The sequence below is a fragment of the Momordica charantia genome (genome assembly GCF_013281855.1).
Source record: "Momordica charantia cultivar OHB3-1 chromosome 5 unlocalized genomic scaffold, Mcharantia_2.0 BLBB01000005.1, whole genome shotgun sequence".
Lineage (NCBI taxonomy): Eukaryota > Viridiplantae > Streptophyta > Magnoliopsida > Cucurbitales > Cucurbitaceae > Momordica > Momordica charantia.
In genome coordinates this window covers 20,696,662-20,717,429 of record NW_028275163.1, presented here as the reverse complement: position 1 = coordinate 20,717,429, position 20,768 = coordinate 20,696,662, and the positions used below count along the sequence as shown (strand labels likewise).

General features: G+C 35.0%; 3 protein-coding genes across 3 annotated transcripts; 2 read left to right on the top strand and 1 right to left on the bottom strand.

The window, feature by feature from the left end:
• On the bottom strand, positions 1–5,132 carry LOC111021576 (alpha/beta hydrolase family protein). Its single transcript, XM_088124618.1, has 5 exons — positions 4,287–5,132; positions 3,904–3,988; positions 3,635–3,804; positions 2,939–3,213; positions 1–419 (listed from the first exon to the last, which is right to left on the bottom strand). The coding sequence occupies exons 1-5, from the start codon at positions 4,660–4,662 to the stop codon at positions 243–245; spliced, it is 1,083 nt and encodes a 360-aa protein (XP_087980744.1). The 5' UTR covers positions 4,663–5,132; the 3' UTR covers positions 1–242.
• A 3,598-nt stretch (positions 5,133–8,730) lies between these two features.
• On the top strand, positions 8,731–11,661 carry LOC148211517 (uncharacterized). Its single transcript, XM_088124448.1, has 6 exons — positions 8,731–9,030; positions 9,331–9,674; positions 9,794–9,901; positions 10,608–10,947; positions 11,192–11,247; positions 11,310–11,661. The coding sequence occupies exons 1-6, from the start codon at positions 8,731–8,733 to the stop codon at positions 11,659–11,661; spliced, it is 1,500 nt and encodes a 499-aa protein (XP_087980574.1).
• Positions 11,662–17,575: 5,914 nt separating this feature from the next.
• CYP712A1 (cytochrome P450, family 712, subfamily A, polypeptide 1) lies at positions 17,576–20,479 on the top strand. The gene is made up of 2 exons (XM_088124239.1): positions 17,576–18,583; positions 19,659–20,479. Exons 1-2 carry the CDS (start codon positions 17,618–17,620, stop codon positions 20,298–20,300), a joined length of 1,608 nt encoding a protein of 535 aa, XP_087980365.1. The 5' UTR covers positions 17,576–17,617; the 3' UTR covers positions 20,301–20,479.
• Positions 20,480–20,768: the final 289 nt, after the last annotated feature.

Here is a 20,768-nt window from a genome sequence, read left to right as displayed (position 1 = left end):
TAAATAAAAGATTAAAGTGGAACTTCCATAAGCAATCTCATCACTGTTTTATAAATTACAATGGAAGTTCCATTCATCTAATGACTTGAAATTAGGAAAAGAGCAGACCCAATCTGATTTACAGGTTGAATGATACAAATGGTGAAGAGGAAGATCTATCCACAGAGATGAGAGAACCGAAGAAAGAAGAAAGAAAGAAAGAAATCAGTTCCTTGTTAACATGTTTGATGAGAAGTTTCGTGTCATAACGGCGACTCCTTCCATTCAAGTCTGTTGAGCCCATCAACGATTGCGCGGCGAAACTCGTCGTTGTGTAGGATGAAGGAAGACACATGACCACCAGTCACCCATCTTACTTCTGAACCAGGCCAAGCTTTTTGGAGCTCAAGGACGGAGTGTTTCGGGATGTAGCCATCGTCCTGAAACCCGAAAGGATTCGACTAAGTTATGAAAGCAGTAAGTAGAAGGGAATAAAATAGCAGCGAACAAACCGTGTTGTAAAGCAACACTACAACTTGAGAGTTCAATTAAAACTAGTACAAGACATTTAAGCTGCTTCTGAAAATGACTGTCTCCTTGGTTGTCTTCATCATTATGTTTTTATTGATGTCATTGAAAATTCTTTAATAAGAAACCAAACTTTCAACCAGAAGAATAGAACAAAAGGCAATATTACCAAGTATCACAAAAGCTTACAGTGACAAACAAATAACAAAAATAAAAGCCCACATGAAGTGTTGAAATGAACCAAACTCAAGACCTGTGTCCGAGCCCCGTCTACCCTGGTAAAGCTCTCGTGTCCGACCAAAATATAACATAAAAAGTCAAAAACCCAGTCTACAAAATAAACCTTTGGTTTTCATAAAGGAAGTTGCAAAATGACTTCCTTCATCATTACTCAACAACTTTGACTAAATGCCAAAGCCATCTTTTTTTTTTATATCCGTGAGTGTCCGGACCAGCTTACGCGCACCTCGACAAATCTCACGGGGTGACCGCTTGACCCTACAACATTTAGTACCGGGAAACACAAAGGAATTACTAATTCCTAAGGTAGCTAGTCATCAAGGGACTTGAACTCATTCCCTCCTAATTAACCCTAGCCCCTTTGAACCAATGAGCCACCCATTATGGTTAAAGCTGAAGTAATCCTAAATATCGCTACACAAGTCGCCCCTGAATTGTCTTGACAAAAAAACCTCAATATTTAAAGCTGAATTCCTAATCTCAATTTAAGCATCCTTGTAAGGTTTTGAGACTACGAGAAGCACCATCCTCCCCCCAACCCCTCCCATAAAAGCTTCCTTACAATTTTCTCTAATTTAGAACAGGTGAAGAAAGGAGCTTTGAATATAGAAAGTAATGCAATTGCCACTTCTAAAGAAATACACTTTCCATCAACTAAGAGCCCTCCAAACTTAGCAATTAACACTGACTATGGAACATTTGACCCTTTTGATTGAGGCCAAAAGTGAACTCCACGAAGCAATGATGATCCTATTTTGGAACTCAAGTACACGTACACAGTAGTACAACCTACAGAAACAGATCCTATTCAAGTAATGTCGTAGGCATGAAAATCCTATTAAGATCATAAATGACTTCAAATCCTATTAAGATCATAAATGACTTCAATCCCTTATTGAACAAGAGAAAATAGTATCATTTTCAAACCATAAATACATCACATTTCAATTTGAAATCTTAGACTAAGCCACTATACGTGCCTCTCAACACGAGACATCCACAGCCACAATAAATAGGAAAGGAGAGAGAAGGTCTCCTTACTGAATCCATTTGGAAGCAGAAATGACTATCAAAGATAGAGAAAGCTGAGTTCAAGTACTTCCCGACCGAGGTCATGGGTTCAAGCCATATGGAATGTAACTCCAACCAAGCAATGATTCCTTGCATATGTACGGGTATGGGGACAGTGCGCCATACCCCCAAGTATAGGGGCATAAAGGCCAAAGGGCTACCAACTCATGGGTAATCAACAAAAAAGGAGTACTTCCCCACCCAAGTCTCCCATTTATAACGTCTCTCTCCCCTTCTCACAAAACTTTTTTTTTATTTTTAAGTAAGAAATGAAACTTTCATTATCAAAATAAAAGCACAAAAGGGAAGATGAGATTTCCTACTTGCCAAGTTACAAAAAAGACTGCCAATTGGCAACTATTTTGAGTTACACCATAATTACAAAATGCTCGTTTCCCACCTCGTGGCTTTTTTTCGCCCAAAAGAAGAAAAACTTTTAGGGGAGAAAAGATACACCAATAGAAGGATTTAATTGGCCAGGTCAAAAAAATATGATTTGTCTACATGTAACCCCTTCTTACACGAGTCTTCAAAATTGGAGGTAGATGCACTTACCCTAAAAAGTCCTATTATTCTGAATCTAGGTGCTCCATGGAGTAGACAAAAGCTTCCTTCACAGAGGGAAATCTCGGTATCCCCTCTAAAACGAGGATTCAAGAAAGCCTAATCCAACAACCCCACAATCAACTAGGCTTTTTTGACCAAATGGAAAGCTTTAACGACGACATTATAATTATAAAAATATTGTCCCATCAAAAGAGATTATACTATAGCTTACAGAAAATACAAGCAATTCAAACTTCACTCATAACAGGAGACTATAAAATGCAGGAGCTCTATGCAACAACTGTAAGCCTTTACCAAATAATGCAAAAAAAAAAAAAAAAAAAAAAAAAAAAAAAAAATTGAAAGAAATTTTGAACAGTTACCAACTATTATGGACCAGGCAGGAGAAACCTAGAGTCATTATATTTGATTGGCATAACACTCCATATCAGAACATTCAGAGATATGGGCGTTTATAAGGATACAATAAATGAATGACGATAATTGCCTAGACAAAACACTTCGTAAATGTATTTAAAGTGCATAATGTAGTAGACCAAGATCTAGAACTTACAGTAGCAGCAACAAGAATCACAGCATTGGGATTTTTTGGGATTGGAAAGCGTGTGACATCTGTGAGAGACAGTACATTCCGCATCCGTTCTCTAACCTCCTCGAGAGTCATTGCAGACTGCTGCAATGCAAGATCGTCTCTCAGTGCTTCCCAAGCAGTTCCATGCTTTAAAATTCCCTCACAGAATGCCACAACAGCAGAGTGTGGAGAAAGAAAAGGAAGTGTTGCAATTGGTGTAGGATGTAGCGATCCAACCATCGCAGCATGCACTCCTCCTAAATTTCATAAACGGTTCCAACTTAGATTTTTTTTTTTGGGGGGGGGGGGGGGGGGGGGGGGGGGGGGGGGGGCTGGGGTCTGGAGGGTGTTACCGTGTTAAGTTAAATTTAAACTAAGCTAAAATACTGTATTTTTTATCGAGATAACAATTAAGTCCCTAAACTTTAGTAGATTAAATTTGTAATGAAGGTGTAATAGAAGTTTTAAACAACCGAAGCTTAAAGACTAAATATTTGCTTCAACGATAATATAAGGACTGAAGGTACCTTTTGACTTCCAAACTATTAATGATGCAAACAGTTTAACTTTGCAAATTAGATTTAAGTTCACTTAAATGTTCAGAAAGAGTTAAACCACTAAAGCACAGAACCAGTAACTTCATAATCATAATCACAAGGCATCTAGCTTGAGGCATACCCATGCTAAGCCCACAAACACCCATCTTTCCAAATCCTGCCTCAGAGTCTAACCAATGTAAAAGACTGCGAGCCTCTTCAATCGTCGCTCTTCCCAACAAAAGCAAGTCACTAACACACAAAAGTTTTGCACCGTATTGTAGCATGGGTCGTCTCTGACCATAGAAAGGACTGTATTCAAATAGTTAACATAAAATTAATGACTTAAAGTTTTACATAACACCCTTAGAGACACTCCAGTTGCACTTGACAGAGCAGGACAAGTTATACCTCTCAAGCACCATGGTTGCAATATTATCCTTCAACAATGGCCCACCAAGACGTAGTCTCCTTTCAAATGCATGGTCCCCAGTCCCTGCAAAATACCAGTGCAGAGTTATCATCTGACCTTTACAATTGAGAACCTCATCAGTTAGTTAGTGAGATTGATGTTCCATGAACATCAAACACAAGCACTCAATCAGAAAGGGAGGGATTCAACATATACGATATCTAACGAAACTGTGTCTATAAATGATATCTCATTCAAAGAGAATGATATCAAATTCTCAAGTTTTCCAGACAAAAAGTACCCCCCTGGACCTACTTCCCCACCTAAAATTATTGACTAAAAATAAGATTGATGTTCTGTAGGACAGTATATGACGAGATACCTGCCAGATGAACCACACAAGCCATCTTGTGGGTTGGTACTGATTTGGGCATCAGAAACGCAACCCTTGCATTATGACTCTCTGGGGGCAATGCAGCAAGAAGCTGCTCATCACAAGGGGTTCTGAAAACCCCCTCTCTCAAACGGGCAGTCTCATTCTCCCAAACCGTTCTCCAAATGGGTCTAATCAAACTGGGAGGCCAGTTCTGCCCTGCCATTTCTGGGAACAACTGTTTGATCATCTTCTCAAGCAAATCAAGCTTCGAACCACCCCATCCCCTCGAAAAAAACGGCGGGCTGATCTTGGTTCTGTGCACGAATGCACCATACACATGGTCCAACACATAATGAAGCACTCCGAGATTAACCGTGACCATTGTTAGAAAACCCCAATAATTCACACCCCACAAACAATCCCACAAGCTATAAAGTTCGAATTCACCAATCAATCAGCAACCAATTATTCCCAGCAAGCATAACTAATTCGTGCAAGATTCCTCTAAAAAATTCAAAGAAGAATAGCGAAACCCTCCCCTCGATTAGATCTGAACGACTAATCTTCGGGTAAGAATCGAAAAATGGATTTAGAAGGCAGCTAGTGAAATCAGTAAAAGAAGAAAGGTAGCAGGGAAAACGGGGAAAAGAGGGCTTGATTTATAGATCGAAAGGCATAAATTCTGGGAGAAAAGGGGGGAAGGTTGGAAGGAAGGCGAAGTTAGGAGGATTCATGGAAACGGATTAAGAGAGAAAATGGTGGGTAAGATGAGAAGGATGAAAATGAAGGAAAACGAAAACAGTGGGCGGATGATAAAACAGAAAACTCCGTGGATTTGGGACCCCCGTAAGCAGTCTCTTGCTTTATCCAAAGATTCCAACTTTTTTCTTACCCATCGCCGCTTCCCCGGTTTCGTTGCCCAACAAATTCTTCTTTGTTTTTCTTTTTTAAATCCGTTGCCCAACAAATTTTTTTGTTTTTAAATCTTAGTTAAAAATCCAAAGCTTTTATCTTTGGATCAAATTATTACTTACCACTTAAATGTATTGACAACAGAATTGTTCATACTTCTCTCGAGTCCAACATCCTGTATTCTCCATCAGATAATGTTTCTTTGATGGATTTTAGTTTATATCATACTATTGGTGAGAGTTTGATGTATTTTATTTGACTTAGTTTGTTTAGACACGTCGCTCTTTGTTCATGTGGTTTAATCAGTCCGTCACCACTCTCGTTACAATTCATTGTAGTGTTGTTCTTCATATTCTCAGATATCTTCGAGACACTCAGTTTTAGAGTCTCTAGTTTTCTTCCACGTCTTTTTTAGATTTGCATACTTACTTCGTTGTTAATTAGGTTGGCGATCATTTTGAATATTGGGCTTGAGGCATTGCAAATGGTAGAGCGGAACCTCTCAAACAATACAATGTAGTTCGAACAAAGCAAAAGATGGTAGGCATGTGACGTCCGAGTAGGGAGAATGGGTATATGGATGAACCGATATCACATCTAAATGAGAAGATCTTGAAATCATGGAAGCATGGAAGCATGATTAAGGACTTAAAAAATTAATAGGCACTATCTATACTAATGGTGTACCTTTTTTCCGGTAACTCAATCATAAGATCTAAGTTAAGCAAACTTGACTTGGAGCAATCTTAGGTTGGGTGTTGCAGGATGCAGGGGAATGCTAGGGCAATTAGGTGCCAGATCTGGATTCCGAATCCTTGTCCGAAATTTGGGCATGAGACGTTACAAATCGCAATTCGACCATTGGATTATGTATTTTTAGTATCGTGGCATGACCTCAACTACTTGTGAAATTATCTGGTTACGTTGGCTACTTGTAGTTTAGACATTTATCTTCGTCATTCTACCCTATGATATTGTTTATCAAGGCATACTTCGCTTCACGCTTTCGTTTTTTTCTAACAAACTCTTCATGCTTATAGCTATAACATCGTGACTTTTTCGATGATGTTAACATGAATTATTATTATCCTTATTATTATGAGTCTTTGAGGGTAGATTAGTCTTTATTTATTTATTTAGGGTTTAACATATATAAATCTCATATTGTGTATTTCATTATTAATTTTTTTTCAACTTAATAAAGCCATTTCTAGTTTTCTTTCTACCTTTTCAGTATTTTTCATGATCTTTTGGACCGAGACGAGTATCTTAACTAGTTGACGAGTTAAGTTTATGACTCAGGTATCAACTAAATATTCTCTATTATTTTCAAAATTTTATTATTTTTTCAAAAGAAAATAATGAATTCAAATTCAAACAATTTTCTTTAAAAAAAAAAATTTAGTGTTTTATATTTTCATGCGAAGGATATAAAATATTTTAATAACAAAATTAAATATGTTAACATACGTGGACATCAATTGATTTTTTTTCAATGGAGATTTAAAGGGTGAATATGAGCTACTTAATTAGATCAACTCGTTAAAATATATATTTTCTATTAAAAAGTTATGAGTTCGAATCATCATAGTGGGTTTTTTTATAGATGTTGAAGAGGTTGCTTCTCGATTGAGTTGAGTGAAATAACTCAGAATTTCAAATCATTCACTTGTTTTACCTACTCATGCTATGGATGTGGGCTCTTTTTCAGCTAGATCCAGAACGAATAGGAGATCTTCGTGGAAGAAGAAAAAGCGGTTCACTACTTGCTCATTCGAAATGACTACCACAAGAAAGTCGCTCCTATCTCTAAGGTGAATTCTTTCTTTTCTATAATCTACTAACCACTTGTTCAATGCAATCATCTGATGAAGTCATTCTCGCTTCCGCTTCGTCCACTACCGCTCGCGCGGGTGCTTCCCCATTCCTCGTATCGCATCCCTAGCCCTGAGATATTGATATTAGGAGTTGGGTGTTTGAGAAGGATCTGTCACGTTTGCAGAATGACCGATGAAACCAATTGAATCCATCAGTGAACCAGATGGTCGTTACAATGGAATATGGAGTAAGAAAAAACGTCAATGGGAATTCGAGACAACCCCTAACATCCACTGCTGCTCCCTTAGTGTCTTTCCACTTTCGTCATTCGGGAACAAACACTTCGCCAGGGCCCTCTGAGTTAGAGCAACCCGCCGGGACTGCTGTTTTTCTCAAATGTAGGTTCTATGAGGCTCACCTGAAAAGTTAGCCTTCTTCCCATTCGAAAATCAAATTGAAAATATCCCAGATTGCTTTTCATTAAATTACACCATTTTGTTTTGGTTTTTTGTTTATTTCTTTATTTTTTTTCATTTTTAAGTTCAAGAAGGGAGACATTCCAACTTTCGAATTTTAGAGAAACAAGTAATTTCTTAACTAATCAAGTTAGCACATAATGGTTGGTTTTATTTTTAAATAATTGTTTGAGGCTACTGGTATTATTAATTACATTTTCTCTAAAACTTTTTAACATTTTTTTTCCTATTTTCTTACTTTTGAGTTTAATGTTTTCTATTTTAGTTTTTAGAGGTAAGAAAGTTTCCAATTTCAATGTGAGACCAAAATCCATAACATTTTTCCTATTTGTAAGCTACTGGATGCATTGTTTTGATTATTAAAACAGTAATTTTAATTGATTTTTTTTTATTAGAGTAGTGATGGAATTTGTTTGGAATCTTTGATTTCCTAGACCATTTTTTGATGACAACAAATTGGCCCGTAGGTTTTTAATATGCATGTTAGGGGTTGACATAATCAAGAAGTTTCAATACCAACCTTTCCTTTCTAGCAAAATCATAATTCAAAAATAATATTCTACATTAAAGATAAAACAATATTCATTTGTCCAACTACAAACTAAAATTTAAATTCAAAATATATTATATTACAAAAAAATAAACTAAAAACAAACTCATTTGTTTGCTCTAAACCACTCCAAACTTACCCTGTATTTGGTGTCAAGAAAGTTCAAGAAATATTTTAAATTATGTGATTCGAGAAATCCTACTAAAAGCCAAATCTTCTACACTTTTTCGGTTAAGGTTGTTAGGGTTGGTACACAACCTATAAAAAGCCTTCTCAAAGGTGAGAGAGAGATTGTATAATGTAAAATCTTGTACCTTACAAAATAAGTGAAGAGAGAAACTGCCCTTACAGTGGATGTAGGTCATCTTGACCGAACCACTTAATTCTCTTGTGTTCTTCTTCTTCTTTATCTTCCTCTTCGTGTTTGGTTGTTTCAGTAAAGAGAGGTGCATGAGTTCTTCGATCCCTAACAAAATTGGTATCAGAGCGTTGGTTGAAAGAATAGCAGCTCTTAAACCGAAATCAAGAATCAATGGCAGTCGCAAGAATCGATATTGACAAGTTCGATGGTAAAGGTGATTTTGAGTTATGGAAGGTCAAAATTAAAGCACTTCTGGGACAACATAAAGCATCCAAGGCCATTCTAGATCAAGCAAAGTTATTGGAGACAATGACTGCATAAGAAAGGGAAACAATGGAAGAAATTGCATACGGGACAATCATCCTCAACCTCAGTGATAACGTTCTAAGGCAAGTAATGGAGGTTGAAACTGCATACAAGATATGGACGAAGTTGGAAGAAATTTTTCTCTCTAGAGAATTACCAAACAAGGTATACATCAAAGAGAAATATTTCACTTACAAGATGGGCAACTCAAAAACCCTAAGTGAGAATCTTGACGACTTCAAGAAACTATCATCAGAATTCAAAAGCTTAGGGGAAAAGATTGGTGATGACAACGAAGCTTTCATCCCTTTGAACTCACTTCCTGAGGCATATAAAGAAGTGAAACTCACTTCCTGAGGCATATAAAGAAGTGAAAGCAGAATTGAAATATGGTAAAGTATCCATCAGGCTGTGAAATGTGATAACACAAATGCTTAAGGACATTATGCAAAAGGTAAAAATAAGGGAAACTAGAAAGATACTAAGTATCAGACAGATGACAAATGGAAATCAAAACTGAAACGTCGTTACTGTCACAGAGAAGTTGAAATATAATCAAAACAATCAAGAATGGGTCCTTGACTCTGGGTGTTCATACAATATGACACCTTAAAGACTTGTTTCCAGACCTACAGAGAGTGGGATGGAGGCTCAGTTTTCATGGGAAATAACAATATTTGCAATGTTGTAGGAATCAGCAATGTGTCCCTAAGAATGAAGGATGGCTCAGTTAAACTCCTACATAATGTAAGGCATGTACCCAGCCTTAAAAGGAACTTAATTTCCTTACGAATGCTTGATTCTATAGGCTGCACATACAATGGGCAAGGTGGAACAATTGAGGTTCGAAAGGACTCTAAAACAGTTTTAGTTGCTGAAAAGGTAAACGGTCTTTATGTTGTTAAAGATATTGAATCATCAGGGGTAGCCTATGAAGCTGCAAGAGAAGAATTGTCAGAGGGAGACCTATGGCATAAATGACTATCTCATGTGAGTGCAAAAGGATTACAGGAATGGGCCAGTCAAGGAGTTCTACCAAAAGGGGTAAATGAAAGCCTACAATTTTGTGAACATTGTGTGATGGGCAAAGCAAAGATGCAGAGTTTTCAGAAAAGGATCATGTAACAAAAGCAATCCTTGACTACATACACTTAGATCTTTTGGGTCCCGCTCAAGTATCATCTCTCAGTGGCTCAAGGTACTTCTTAACCTTTGTTGATGATTTTTCTAGGAAAATATGGATTTTCTCCCTTAAAACCAAAGATCAACTGTGGAAAAATTTAAAGAATGGAAGAAATTAGTAGAAAATCAAACTTCTAGGTCCATCAAATACTTAAGGACAGACAATGGGCTAGAATATTGTAATGAGGAGTTTAAAAATATATGCCAAGAAAGTGGGATAATGCATCACAGAATTGTAAGGCATACTCCTCAGCAGAATAGAGTGGCATAAAGGTTAAATAGAACCATTTTAGAACGTATTAGTTGCCTTTTATCTGATGCAAACCTACCTGGAAAGTTTTGGGCAGAAGCTGCGTCATATGCAGTCTATATAATTAATAGATGTCCTCATACAGCAAATGATTTTATAACTCTGGAAGAAAGATGGACCAAACACCCACCAAAATTAGATAACCTAAAGGTGTTTGGTTGTGTGGGATTTATTCATGTAAATTAGGGGAAACTAAACCCAAGGGCTGTTAGGTGTATGTTTGTTGGGTTCACAGATGGGGTAAAAGGTTTTAGACTCTGGCATCCCAGGGAAAAACGGTGAATAAATAGTAGAGATGTTTTGTTTAGAGAACGAGAAATGTTCATGTATCAGGAAGTGAAGAATCTACAAGAATATACCCCAAACCATACAGCAATCGAGGTGGAGTTACATAAAGTACCAAAATTAATAGAAATCTTTCACCTCCTCAAGGTCCCACTCTAGAAATAGAAGAAGAAAGTGGTATAGATCAAGAAGAAATACCACAACTAGTTAGTGAACTTGCTGACTACTCATTAGCAAGAGATAGACAAAGAAGAAACATTGTGCCACCTGCAAGGTATCAAGACTCTAACATAGTTGCTTCAGCTTTAAATGTAGCCCACTCTCTAAATGATATTGAACTTCAAAACTTCCAAGAAACAGTAAATGGCCCAGATGCACTAAAATGGATAAATGCCATGAATGAAGAGATGAAGTCTCTAGAAGAAAATGAGACATGGACATTGATGCCTCTGCCTAAAGGGCAAAAGGTAATAGCTACCAAATGGCTCTACAAATTTAAAGAAGGTATTTCGGGAGTTTAACAATCGAGATATAAAGTAAGGCTAGTAGCTAAAGGATTCACTCAAAGAGAAGGCATTGATTACACCAAAGTTTTCTCACCAGTTGTAAAACACACATCAATAATGATGTTACTAACCATAGTAACTCAAAAAGAGCTACAACTTGACCAGCTAAACGTAAAAACAGCCTTCCTACATGGATTTTTATCAGAAACAATCTTTATATAGCAACCAGAAGGTTATCAACAAAAGAGAAAAGAAAATCAGGTATGTTTACTGAACAAAGCTTTGTACAGTTTAAAGCAATCCCCTAGATGTTGGTACTACAGGTTTGATGAATATATCACAAAAATTGGCTTCAACCGAAGTGATTTTGATAGTTGCTTTTATGTTAAAACAACTACTGATAACAGTGATATATTCCTACTCCTCTGTGTGGACGATATGTTGTTAGCTGGCAAAAGAAGAAATGACCTCACCTATGTAAAAGAATGCTTAAAGAATGAATTTGATATGAAAGACTTGGGTGATGCAAGAAAGATACTTGGAATGGAAATCAATCGAAATCTGAATGAAGGCACCCTAAGCCTAAATCAAAGCTCATACTGCAAGAGGATTATTGAGAAGTTTAAGCTAAATGAGACAAAAATAGTTAAAACTCCTTTAGCTCAACACTTTTAAGTTATCATCAAAAAACTGTCCTGCCTCTGATGACTATGAACATCAAAAGTATTTGAGCTCTATACCTTATCCAAATGCAGTTGGAAGCTTGATGTATCTAATAATATGCACAAGACGAGACCTAGCTTATGCAACAAGTCTAATAAGTAGATTTATGGCAAATCCTGGGAAAATGCACTAGGAAGCCACCAAATGGGTACTAAAGTACCTCAAAGGAATAGAAAAATTAGGGCTAATCTACAAAAAATTAGTTAATCAGAAACCACAGTTGTATGTGTACGTGGACTCAGACTATGTAGGGGATCTTGACAAAAGAAGGTCACTCATGGGGTACTTGTTTCTAGTGGGTGACAATATCATCAGCTGGAAAGTTTCTTTACAACCGATGGTAGTTTTATCTACCACAGAGGTAGAATTTATAGCCCTAACAGAAGCTGCCAAAGAAGCCATATGACTCAAAGGTCTCCTAAAGGACTTCCGTTGTGTTCAACAGAAAGTAAAAATCTACTGTGACAATCAAAGTACCATACATCTATCCAAGAATCAACAATTTCATAGTAAAACTAAACACATCGATGTCAAATATCATTTTGTTAGAGAACAAATTGAAAAAGGAGAGATAGAAGTCATGAAGGTTCATACCTTAGATAATGCCGCTGATATGCTAACGAAACCAGTAAATCAAGAGAAATTCGAGTACTGCCTCCAACTGACTGGAATGAACCTCATAGACAAAGGATGAAAAGAAATAATCAACAGCCTCTTTACTTCCAGTATGATTTAAGGTGGAGATTTTGTAAAATTACCATAAGGTAAATCCTACTGAAAGCTAGCAAATCTTCTACACTTTTTCGGTTAAGGTTGTTAGGGCTAGTACACAACCTATGAAAAGCCTTCTCTGTAATTAAAGGTGAGAGAGAGATTTTACTATGTAAAATCTTGTACCTTACAAAATAAGTAAAGAGAGAAACTGTCCTTACAGTGGAGGTAGGTCATCTTGATTGAACCACTTAATTCTCTTGTGTTCTTCTTCTTCTTTATCTTCCACTTCGTGTTTGGTTGCTTCAATAAAGAGAGGTGCGTGAGTTCTTCGATCCCTAACATAAAGTCTAAATGCATTGCTCATGCTAGAACTCTATTTCAATCACTATCTATTCCACCAGTTGAGAAATCGTCAAAAAAACAAATTTAAAAAAGAAAAGAGAACGCACACCTATCTACATTCTCGTTGGAATGAACTATACCATAAAAATGTTCTTCTCACATGTTAAGGATTAATAGTCCACTTTATACATAAGCTCATGAATTTGCTTCTTGCTAATGCTCATGACGTACCATTGCGGTTGGTTTCATTCAAAGTGCCTATAAATTAAGAGATTATCCTTCGATCTTCTCCTTATTTAGTCAATATAAGATTTTGGTTGTATTTCCAACGTTATTAAAATCATTTCCACACATTCTTTGACGGTTAGGCTAAATACTTATTTGCGAGGTATTAATGTGAGTTATTACATTCACTCATACATTAATCTATATTATTCCCGCACGAATAACATTACACAAAAAATTTTCATACTAACAAGTTTCACATTCATTTATTTTAATTGAACTGCCATACATAAGATATGAATTTCCAAAAATTACAAAAGGCATGCCCGATCATATTTTCATATAAATACATTTGATTTTACACGTCTCAAAATATCCACACAAAAAAAAGGAAGATATTTCTTTAAAATTCTAAAAATCATAACTTGAAATAAGCCAATGTAGATAGATATTTTGAAAGATAAATCGATTAAAAAATAATTTCAACATGTTTTCACTACAATTATTTTTAAAAAGAAAATAGGAAGTTTACTTTCAAAGCTCGTTTAACCATTTAAAATAAATTACATAATTATAAAAAAAAAAGTTTAAATATTATTTTATGGTCATGTATTTTTTACTTTAATTCATTTTTTGTTCTTCTGCTTTTAAGACCTTCATTTTAGTTACTATACTTTCAACTTTTTTTCATTTTGGTCCCTATAATTACAAAATATCAATTTTTGTTGCCCATATACTTTTAAAAGTGCCCTTTTTTTTATATTTGTTTGCAAATTCTAACATTAAGTTTAAACATTTAATATGATTTCTTGACTACATTTTAAGGAAATTTGTGATTGAAAAATTGTAATGGAAAGAAATGAGATAAGAATGAAAATGAAAGGACAAAAATGCTAAACTTTTAAGAATACAGAGACTAAAACAGATATTTTAAACGTATAGGGACTAAAATGATGTAAAAGTTGGAAGTATATTAACCAAAATGAAGGTTTTGAGAAGTAGAATACCAAAATAACCCGAAAGTATAAATATTAAAATAGTATTTAAATCAAAACAAAATACTTTAAAAAATAATGCAAGATTTATTCAAAAAATTCAAAATTCAAATCAAAATCCTTATAAATACTTTTTAAAAAGTAAACCAAAATTTACTTACAAATTTTGGCAACAAGAAATCTGAAAATTAAATAAAATCTTTCCTAACCGTCAATATTTTCAAATACTATTTACATAAATATAGAAGCTCATGAAAACTCAAACTTTCGGAATAAAAATTGAATCTGAAAAATCTTTAAAAATTCAATTAAACCAAATGTGACATAACAAAATTTATCTTATATTCAATTATACTTAAAAGAAATCCAAAATCCTTCGTAAACATAAAATATAAAAGTTTGTTAGCAAAGTCGAGAGATTTTCAATAATATAAAACAATTACAAAAATATTGGTTTTCAAAAAGATATTCTTCGAAACCCCAAGTTATCATTGGGAACAATACGAGAACTATTTACCAACTTTCAGAATATATTTAGAAGAATATGAGAATTGCTATAACTTCCAAAACATTTTTTTTTTCTAGAAAGATATGAGAATCACTTACAAACTTTTAGAGAAAGTCAGTGCAATGTCTAAGTACACGCGGTCTAATAGATCAATGTAGCGAGTAGTTGGATCATAATCGCTCACTATAAAAATGGTGCATGCACAGCAATCTCACGGTTCGCACCTAAATAGTGTTTTACTCTTAGGTGTTCAATCAACTGATATGCCTCAACGCATTTTGCGGAACCACAACTTCTTTACTCCTATTCTCTGATTCTTTAACATCTGTTCGTACATGAATTAGAAAAACCCAACAGCTAGGTCTCTTTTCTTTTAATCTCCTCCACTTTTTAACCCCGCTAATCGGGTATTTATAGGAAAAAAGAATGTTGGATTTGAATCATATCATTCAGCGTCTGAATTTCTTTGATATCATATAAAAATTTATAATTGTCCAATGTGGAATATAGATAACTGATGGATATAAAATAAGTTTTTATCCATGATGAACAACAATGTTTATAGATTAAAGGTTTTATGATTAAATTAGTTTATCATATATTTTGAAACAAATTGCAAATAGAAACAAGAAACTTGTTTTTGTATATTTCCAAAATTTCTATACAAATTTAAGAATATTTCTAAAAATTGAGAAGCAACGGATATAAAAAGTTGTCAAATACTTAAATTTCTTAATAAAATTTGAAACGAGAAACAAAAAACGATAAAATTACCAATAAAAACCCTTATTGATTTAAAACTAGCAGAGATTTATAAAAACTCAGTTATATAAATATATGCTCCAACAAAAGTACAACACAAATAACTTCTAGAAGAAGAAAAGTTGCAATTGTTTTTTCTTTAAACAATGTGAGAGAAGATTTAATTTGAACATTTAAGCGATCTTATGATTGATATATAATTCATTAGCCAATTCAAGATTTGACAAAAATTACAACTTTTAACAATTTGTCTTATGACTTGCAATATTTACCATCATTATTTAAAGCTCATATATGTTACAATTTTGGTTCATTTACAATATTATATTTCCTTTTAAGTTGCCATGATAATGACCCTCCATGGCTTAAAGAAAATTAATTAGGACCACATTTTTTCAAAGCAATAATTCAATTATTTTGTGTTGTTCATCCCAAGCCAAGACAAAACTATTTTAGGCTTATATACCAACCAAGTTTTGTGGTGGTTTGATGTACTTGTTTGTATTGTATTTTTTTTAGTTTCTTTGATTTTGACCAACCCACCTACCCCATTTTCCAAATATTCTATGTTTCCTTTCTAAAATAATAATAAATAATTCAATGTTTCCCTCCCTTCATGATACGATGAGGTGAAAAGAATAATTAACCATTTTTTAATTACAATAAAGAGCGGGGAGTTCAAACTTTCGATCTTCAGAGAAGTAAATTATGTCCATATATATATAATTCTATCTAAGTGACCCGCTTTCAATACGTTTTGTTACGTTACGTGCAAATACTCGATGCCGTGAATCAAAAAATTCGGGTGATAGACAAATGTCATATTGATGGGAGTGTAGGAGAAACCTCCTACATGAAAACACAAATAGTAAATTTCATATAACATCAAAAAGTTCAAGGTTCATAGACTCATTGAGTCAGGTCAAGAATTAGAGAATTAGGGATCGCGCATATCTATTACAATATCTTCTTTGCTTACATATTCAAGATATGTTGATTTGAAAAACTTTAGAATTTTAAATATGAGTCACTCATGCTATTGTGAATCGGTTGATCATATTTTTAAAATATGATCGTAATCATTTTATAAAATTTTTATTCATATGTTTTTAATATATATATAGATATATACCTACCAGAAATATTATATAATACTTTACTATGTATACATGAAAGACGTTTTATTTAGGTTTAAGTCTTACTTTTTTATGCTCAACTTTTCATTTTATTCTATTTTAGTTGTTATATAAATTATTAGATATTTTGTGTTATTAAGCTCTCTTATCTTATTTTTAATTATAATCTCTAAATTCTCAACTAAAGTGTGTAGAAAGTATGAATAGTCTCTCTACTTCTTTTTAAGTCTTTATATTTACAGATGTCTATTCAATTATCAATAAATTCTTGCATTGTATTGAATAGAAATCTTAGTTTCAGTGTTTCTAGATTTTACAACAATCTCGATAAATGTAAATTAGAATACAGATTAAAATGATTTACAAAAATTCTTTGTTAAAGAACTTATAATAATTAATTTAACAAGTACCAAAATTATATTTTGACATGTAAAATATATATATATATATATATATATATATATAACACCGTAAAAAATAATATTAATTTAATATATTTCACCTAGCTATGCGCAAGTATAATAAACAACTTAACCGCGACATTAACTTTTTGTTTTTGTTAGTTAGCTCATGATCAAATAGATGTAGAAATCATTTATGAATATTTTCCAAACTGGGAAGACTAAAAATATATGTTTTAAAATCTCAGGAACCAAATAGACACCTATATCAAATCTCAATGACTGCTTATTTTTCTCAAAATTTAAAGTTTAGGTATTCAAACATGAAAGCTCATATCAATAACTTTCATCCTTGTCAAGTGAGGTCAAGTGAGTTAACTCACCTGGTTAAGACATTTATCTCCAACAAAAAAATTGTGAATTTGAATCTTTACTCCCACATGATCATGTTGTTGTATTTAAAAAAAAGAAACACTTTGGTCCCTTTTGTTAGAAAAAAAATGATATCAACCCTTTATTAAAAACTTTAAATTTACAAATTTATCATCTTTTCTCTAGTGAGTATAAAATACAGTTATAATAGTGAAGATGCACAAACTCGAAGATATGTGCTTTAACTAATTGAGTTAATTGAACTTAGGTAGCTCCAATTTTTTTACACATTGAAGTTTTATTATTCTTTATAAAAATACAAATTTTCTTTCTGTCTCTTCCTTTTAATGCAAACATTAACATTATATATATCATTGTTAAAGGTTACCCTTTGGAATTAGAAAACCAAAATAGATTAATTATTCATCCCTTTTACATATCCCACACAAGAAAATGGAAGCCATGGCAACCATCTTTGATCACAACACCACCTCTTTGATCCCTTCCTATCAATATTGGTCCTTCTGGTTCATCACTGCCCTCATCCTCCACATCTTCCTCAAAAAATATCTCCCAAAACCTCCCTCGTCTCCGGACCGCCCCGCCCTGCCCCCGAGCCCACCGGCCCTACCTCTCATCGGCCACCTTCACCTTCTCACCCCAGTCTTGGTCACCTCCTTCCAAACCCTAGCTCGCCGCCATGGCCCCCTCATCCACCTCCAACTCGGGGCATCGACATGCGTCGTCGCCTCCACCACTGCAGTCGTCAAAGAGATCCTCAAAACCCGCGAGCACAACTTCCTCTCCCGGCCGGAGTTCGGCGCCTCCGAGCACTTCATCTACCGTGGGTCGAGATTCGTCATGGCCCCATATGGCGCCTACTGGCGGTTCATGAAGAAGATGACCATGACAAGGCTCCTCTCACCGCCGCAGCTGGCCGTCTCAACTGCCATCCGCCGCGACGAGGTGATGAAACTAGTGGAGAGAATAGGGTTTAATTCAAGAGAAAAGAAGCACTCAGATTTGAGCTTGGAATTGACAACTTTGACAAACAACATCATATCAAGGATGGTTTTAAGCACAAGGTGCTCAAATGGGGAAGATGAGGCTCAAGAGATTAAGGATTTGGTGTGGAAGATCAATAGGCTGGCTGGGAAATTGAGTGTGGGGGACATTTTAGGACCTTTGAAAGTGTTTGATTTCTCAGGAAATGGGAAGAAGTTTGTGAAGACTTTGAAAAGGTTTGATGGGTTGGTCGAGAAGATAATGAAGGAACATGAAGAGAACATTAAGGACGCCATTAATGGAGGTGATGATGGGGAGAGAAGAAAGGATTTGTTGGATATCTTATTGGAGATTTACAGAGATCCAGGTGCTCAAATGAGACTGACCAGAAAAGATATCAAATCCTTCTTGCTTGTGAGTTTTTTGATCCACCTCTCCTAGTAATAATCCTTTTTTTACTTTCTAAAGTTTAATTATAAATTACGTTACGGTTAGAAAAGTGAGGATTCAAACATACCACCTAAAAGAAGTATATGTGTTTGAGTAGGCATGAATTAGCTATAATCGGTTAAAAGAATATCAATAATTTTGCAAAAGTCTAATAATTCTTTTGATTAACTCCTTTTAATTAAGTGATTGTGCAGTATTTTTTCTCTTAACAAATAAAAACGACCGTTTAAATAAATTTGTTTGTTATACTTTTTAAAGTATCACTATAGAGTTGAGTATCAATGAAGTGATTAACCGAAAATTACTTTGATATGGCTTTAATTTAATAGCAACTTAACATTTGTAGAATCAATTTTAGATATAGCATACAGTGAAACAAAACAAGTGATTAAAATCACTTTAAAGAGAATGGAATCAACCACACACAAGTATTTTAATTAAATATGTTTTTATAGAAATTTAAAAAATGTGTTTTAAGGAAAAAATATTTGTTTAAAAAGTGTTTAAATTAAAAGCTACATCAAACTCATCCCTAGTCTTTAAAGAATTTAATAACTTTATTTATAGTCATGTTTATATGAGTTTTCGGTAGTTCGATCTTCATAGGTTTCTTTGGATACTCGAGCTCGTAAAGTACTTTTGTGGATCTCGGTTAGTTTCTAATTTGGACTCAACTAATCGATTGAAAAATCCTTCAAAAATACTTTTACGAACATAAAGAATCAAATATGAAAGTGATTTTGTTATTATAAATTTAACCCAAATGAGATTTTTTAATCATCTTTCAAAACCATAGTAAAATAAACACTTAAAAAAGAAAATTATTTTTGCTTGTCATTGAGAAATTTTGTTCTCTGCCATCCTTAAAAATTTTTAACTTTCGTTTTGCATTTTTCTCCCTCTTAATTATCAAATATTTATTTTTCTCCCTCTTAATTATCAAATATTTAATAGTGGTAATGACAAGATCGATCTCACTTGATACTGAGATAATGAGCTGATCTATTTCCAAGATCTAATTAACCTATTGGTTACGCAGGATCTTTTCATGGCCGGCACCGACACGACGGCGACGGCGGTGCAATGGGCGATGGGAGAGCTCCTGAATCGTCCTGAAGCATTTCAAAAGCTAAGAAAAGAGATAATTTCGGTCGTCGGAGCAACCAGGGCAGTCCAAGAATCCGACCTCCCCAACCTCCCATATCTCTCCGCCGTCATCGCCGAAACTCTCCGCCTCCACCCGTCGGCGCCGATCATAATCCGACAATCTGCCGACGATTGCCACGTCAACGGCTCACTAATCAAGGCCAACACTCGAGTCCTGGTCAACGCATACGCCGTCATGCGGGACCCAGAGGCCTGGTCGGAGCCTGACAGCTTCCTGCCGGAGAGGTTTCTCGAAGGGTCGTCGGAGAGGATCGGCGACCACCGGATGGAGATGAAGGGGCAGAATTTTCGGTTCATTCCATTCGGGAGTGGGAAGAGAGGGTGCCCCGGCGCGTCCCTCGCTATGTTGGTCGCTCCCTGTGCTGTCGCCGCCTTGGTGCAACGGTTCGATTGGAAGATGAAAGATGGAGACGGCGGCGTTGATCTGAGGCTAGGGCCCGGATTTGCAGCGGAGATGGCGGCGCCGCTGGTTTGCTATGCGGAGGCCATTGATGGGAGTGGTGTTGTTGAGTAGAAAAGCTAGCTCTTTTGCATATCCTCCATGGTGAATTTGAATGTCTTAGGTGTATGTGTGTTTTGCAAGAATAAGTGGTGACATAGTAACTATTGTAAAATCAGATGACCAAGAAAAGTAAATCATTTGTTATTTTGCAAGATTAGACGGGACACAAGAAAGGATAATATTTAGCTGCATACTCGTTTACGCTCATTTCTCGTTGATGTCAATTAATATTTTTATGAATGGGAGAGAGTAAGACATAAAAATGAGATTTTCTTTTTATTCTTTTTAAACGAAGAGCGGTGAGATTATCAGTGATGGTGGTGAAGAAGATGATGGGTGTTGACCGGTAAACACGTAAATATTTTTCAACGAAAAAAATACTTGAATGAATCAAGACGTTAGAGAGAAAAAGTGAATAAAGTGGATTATGAAGAAGGTATAGTCATTATCTTTATTAATAAGGTGTGCAACTCATTTGAT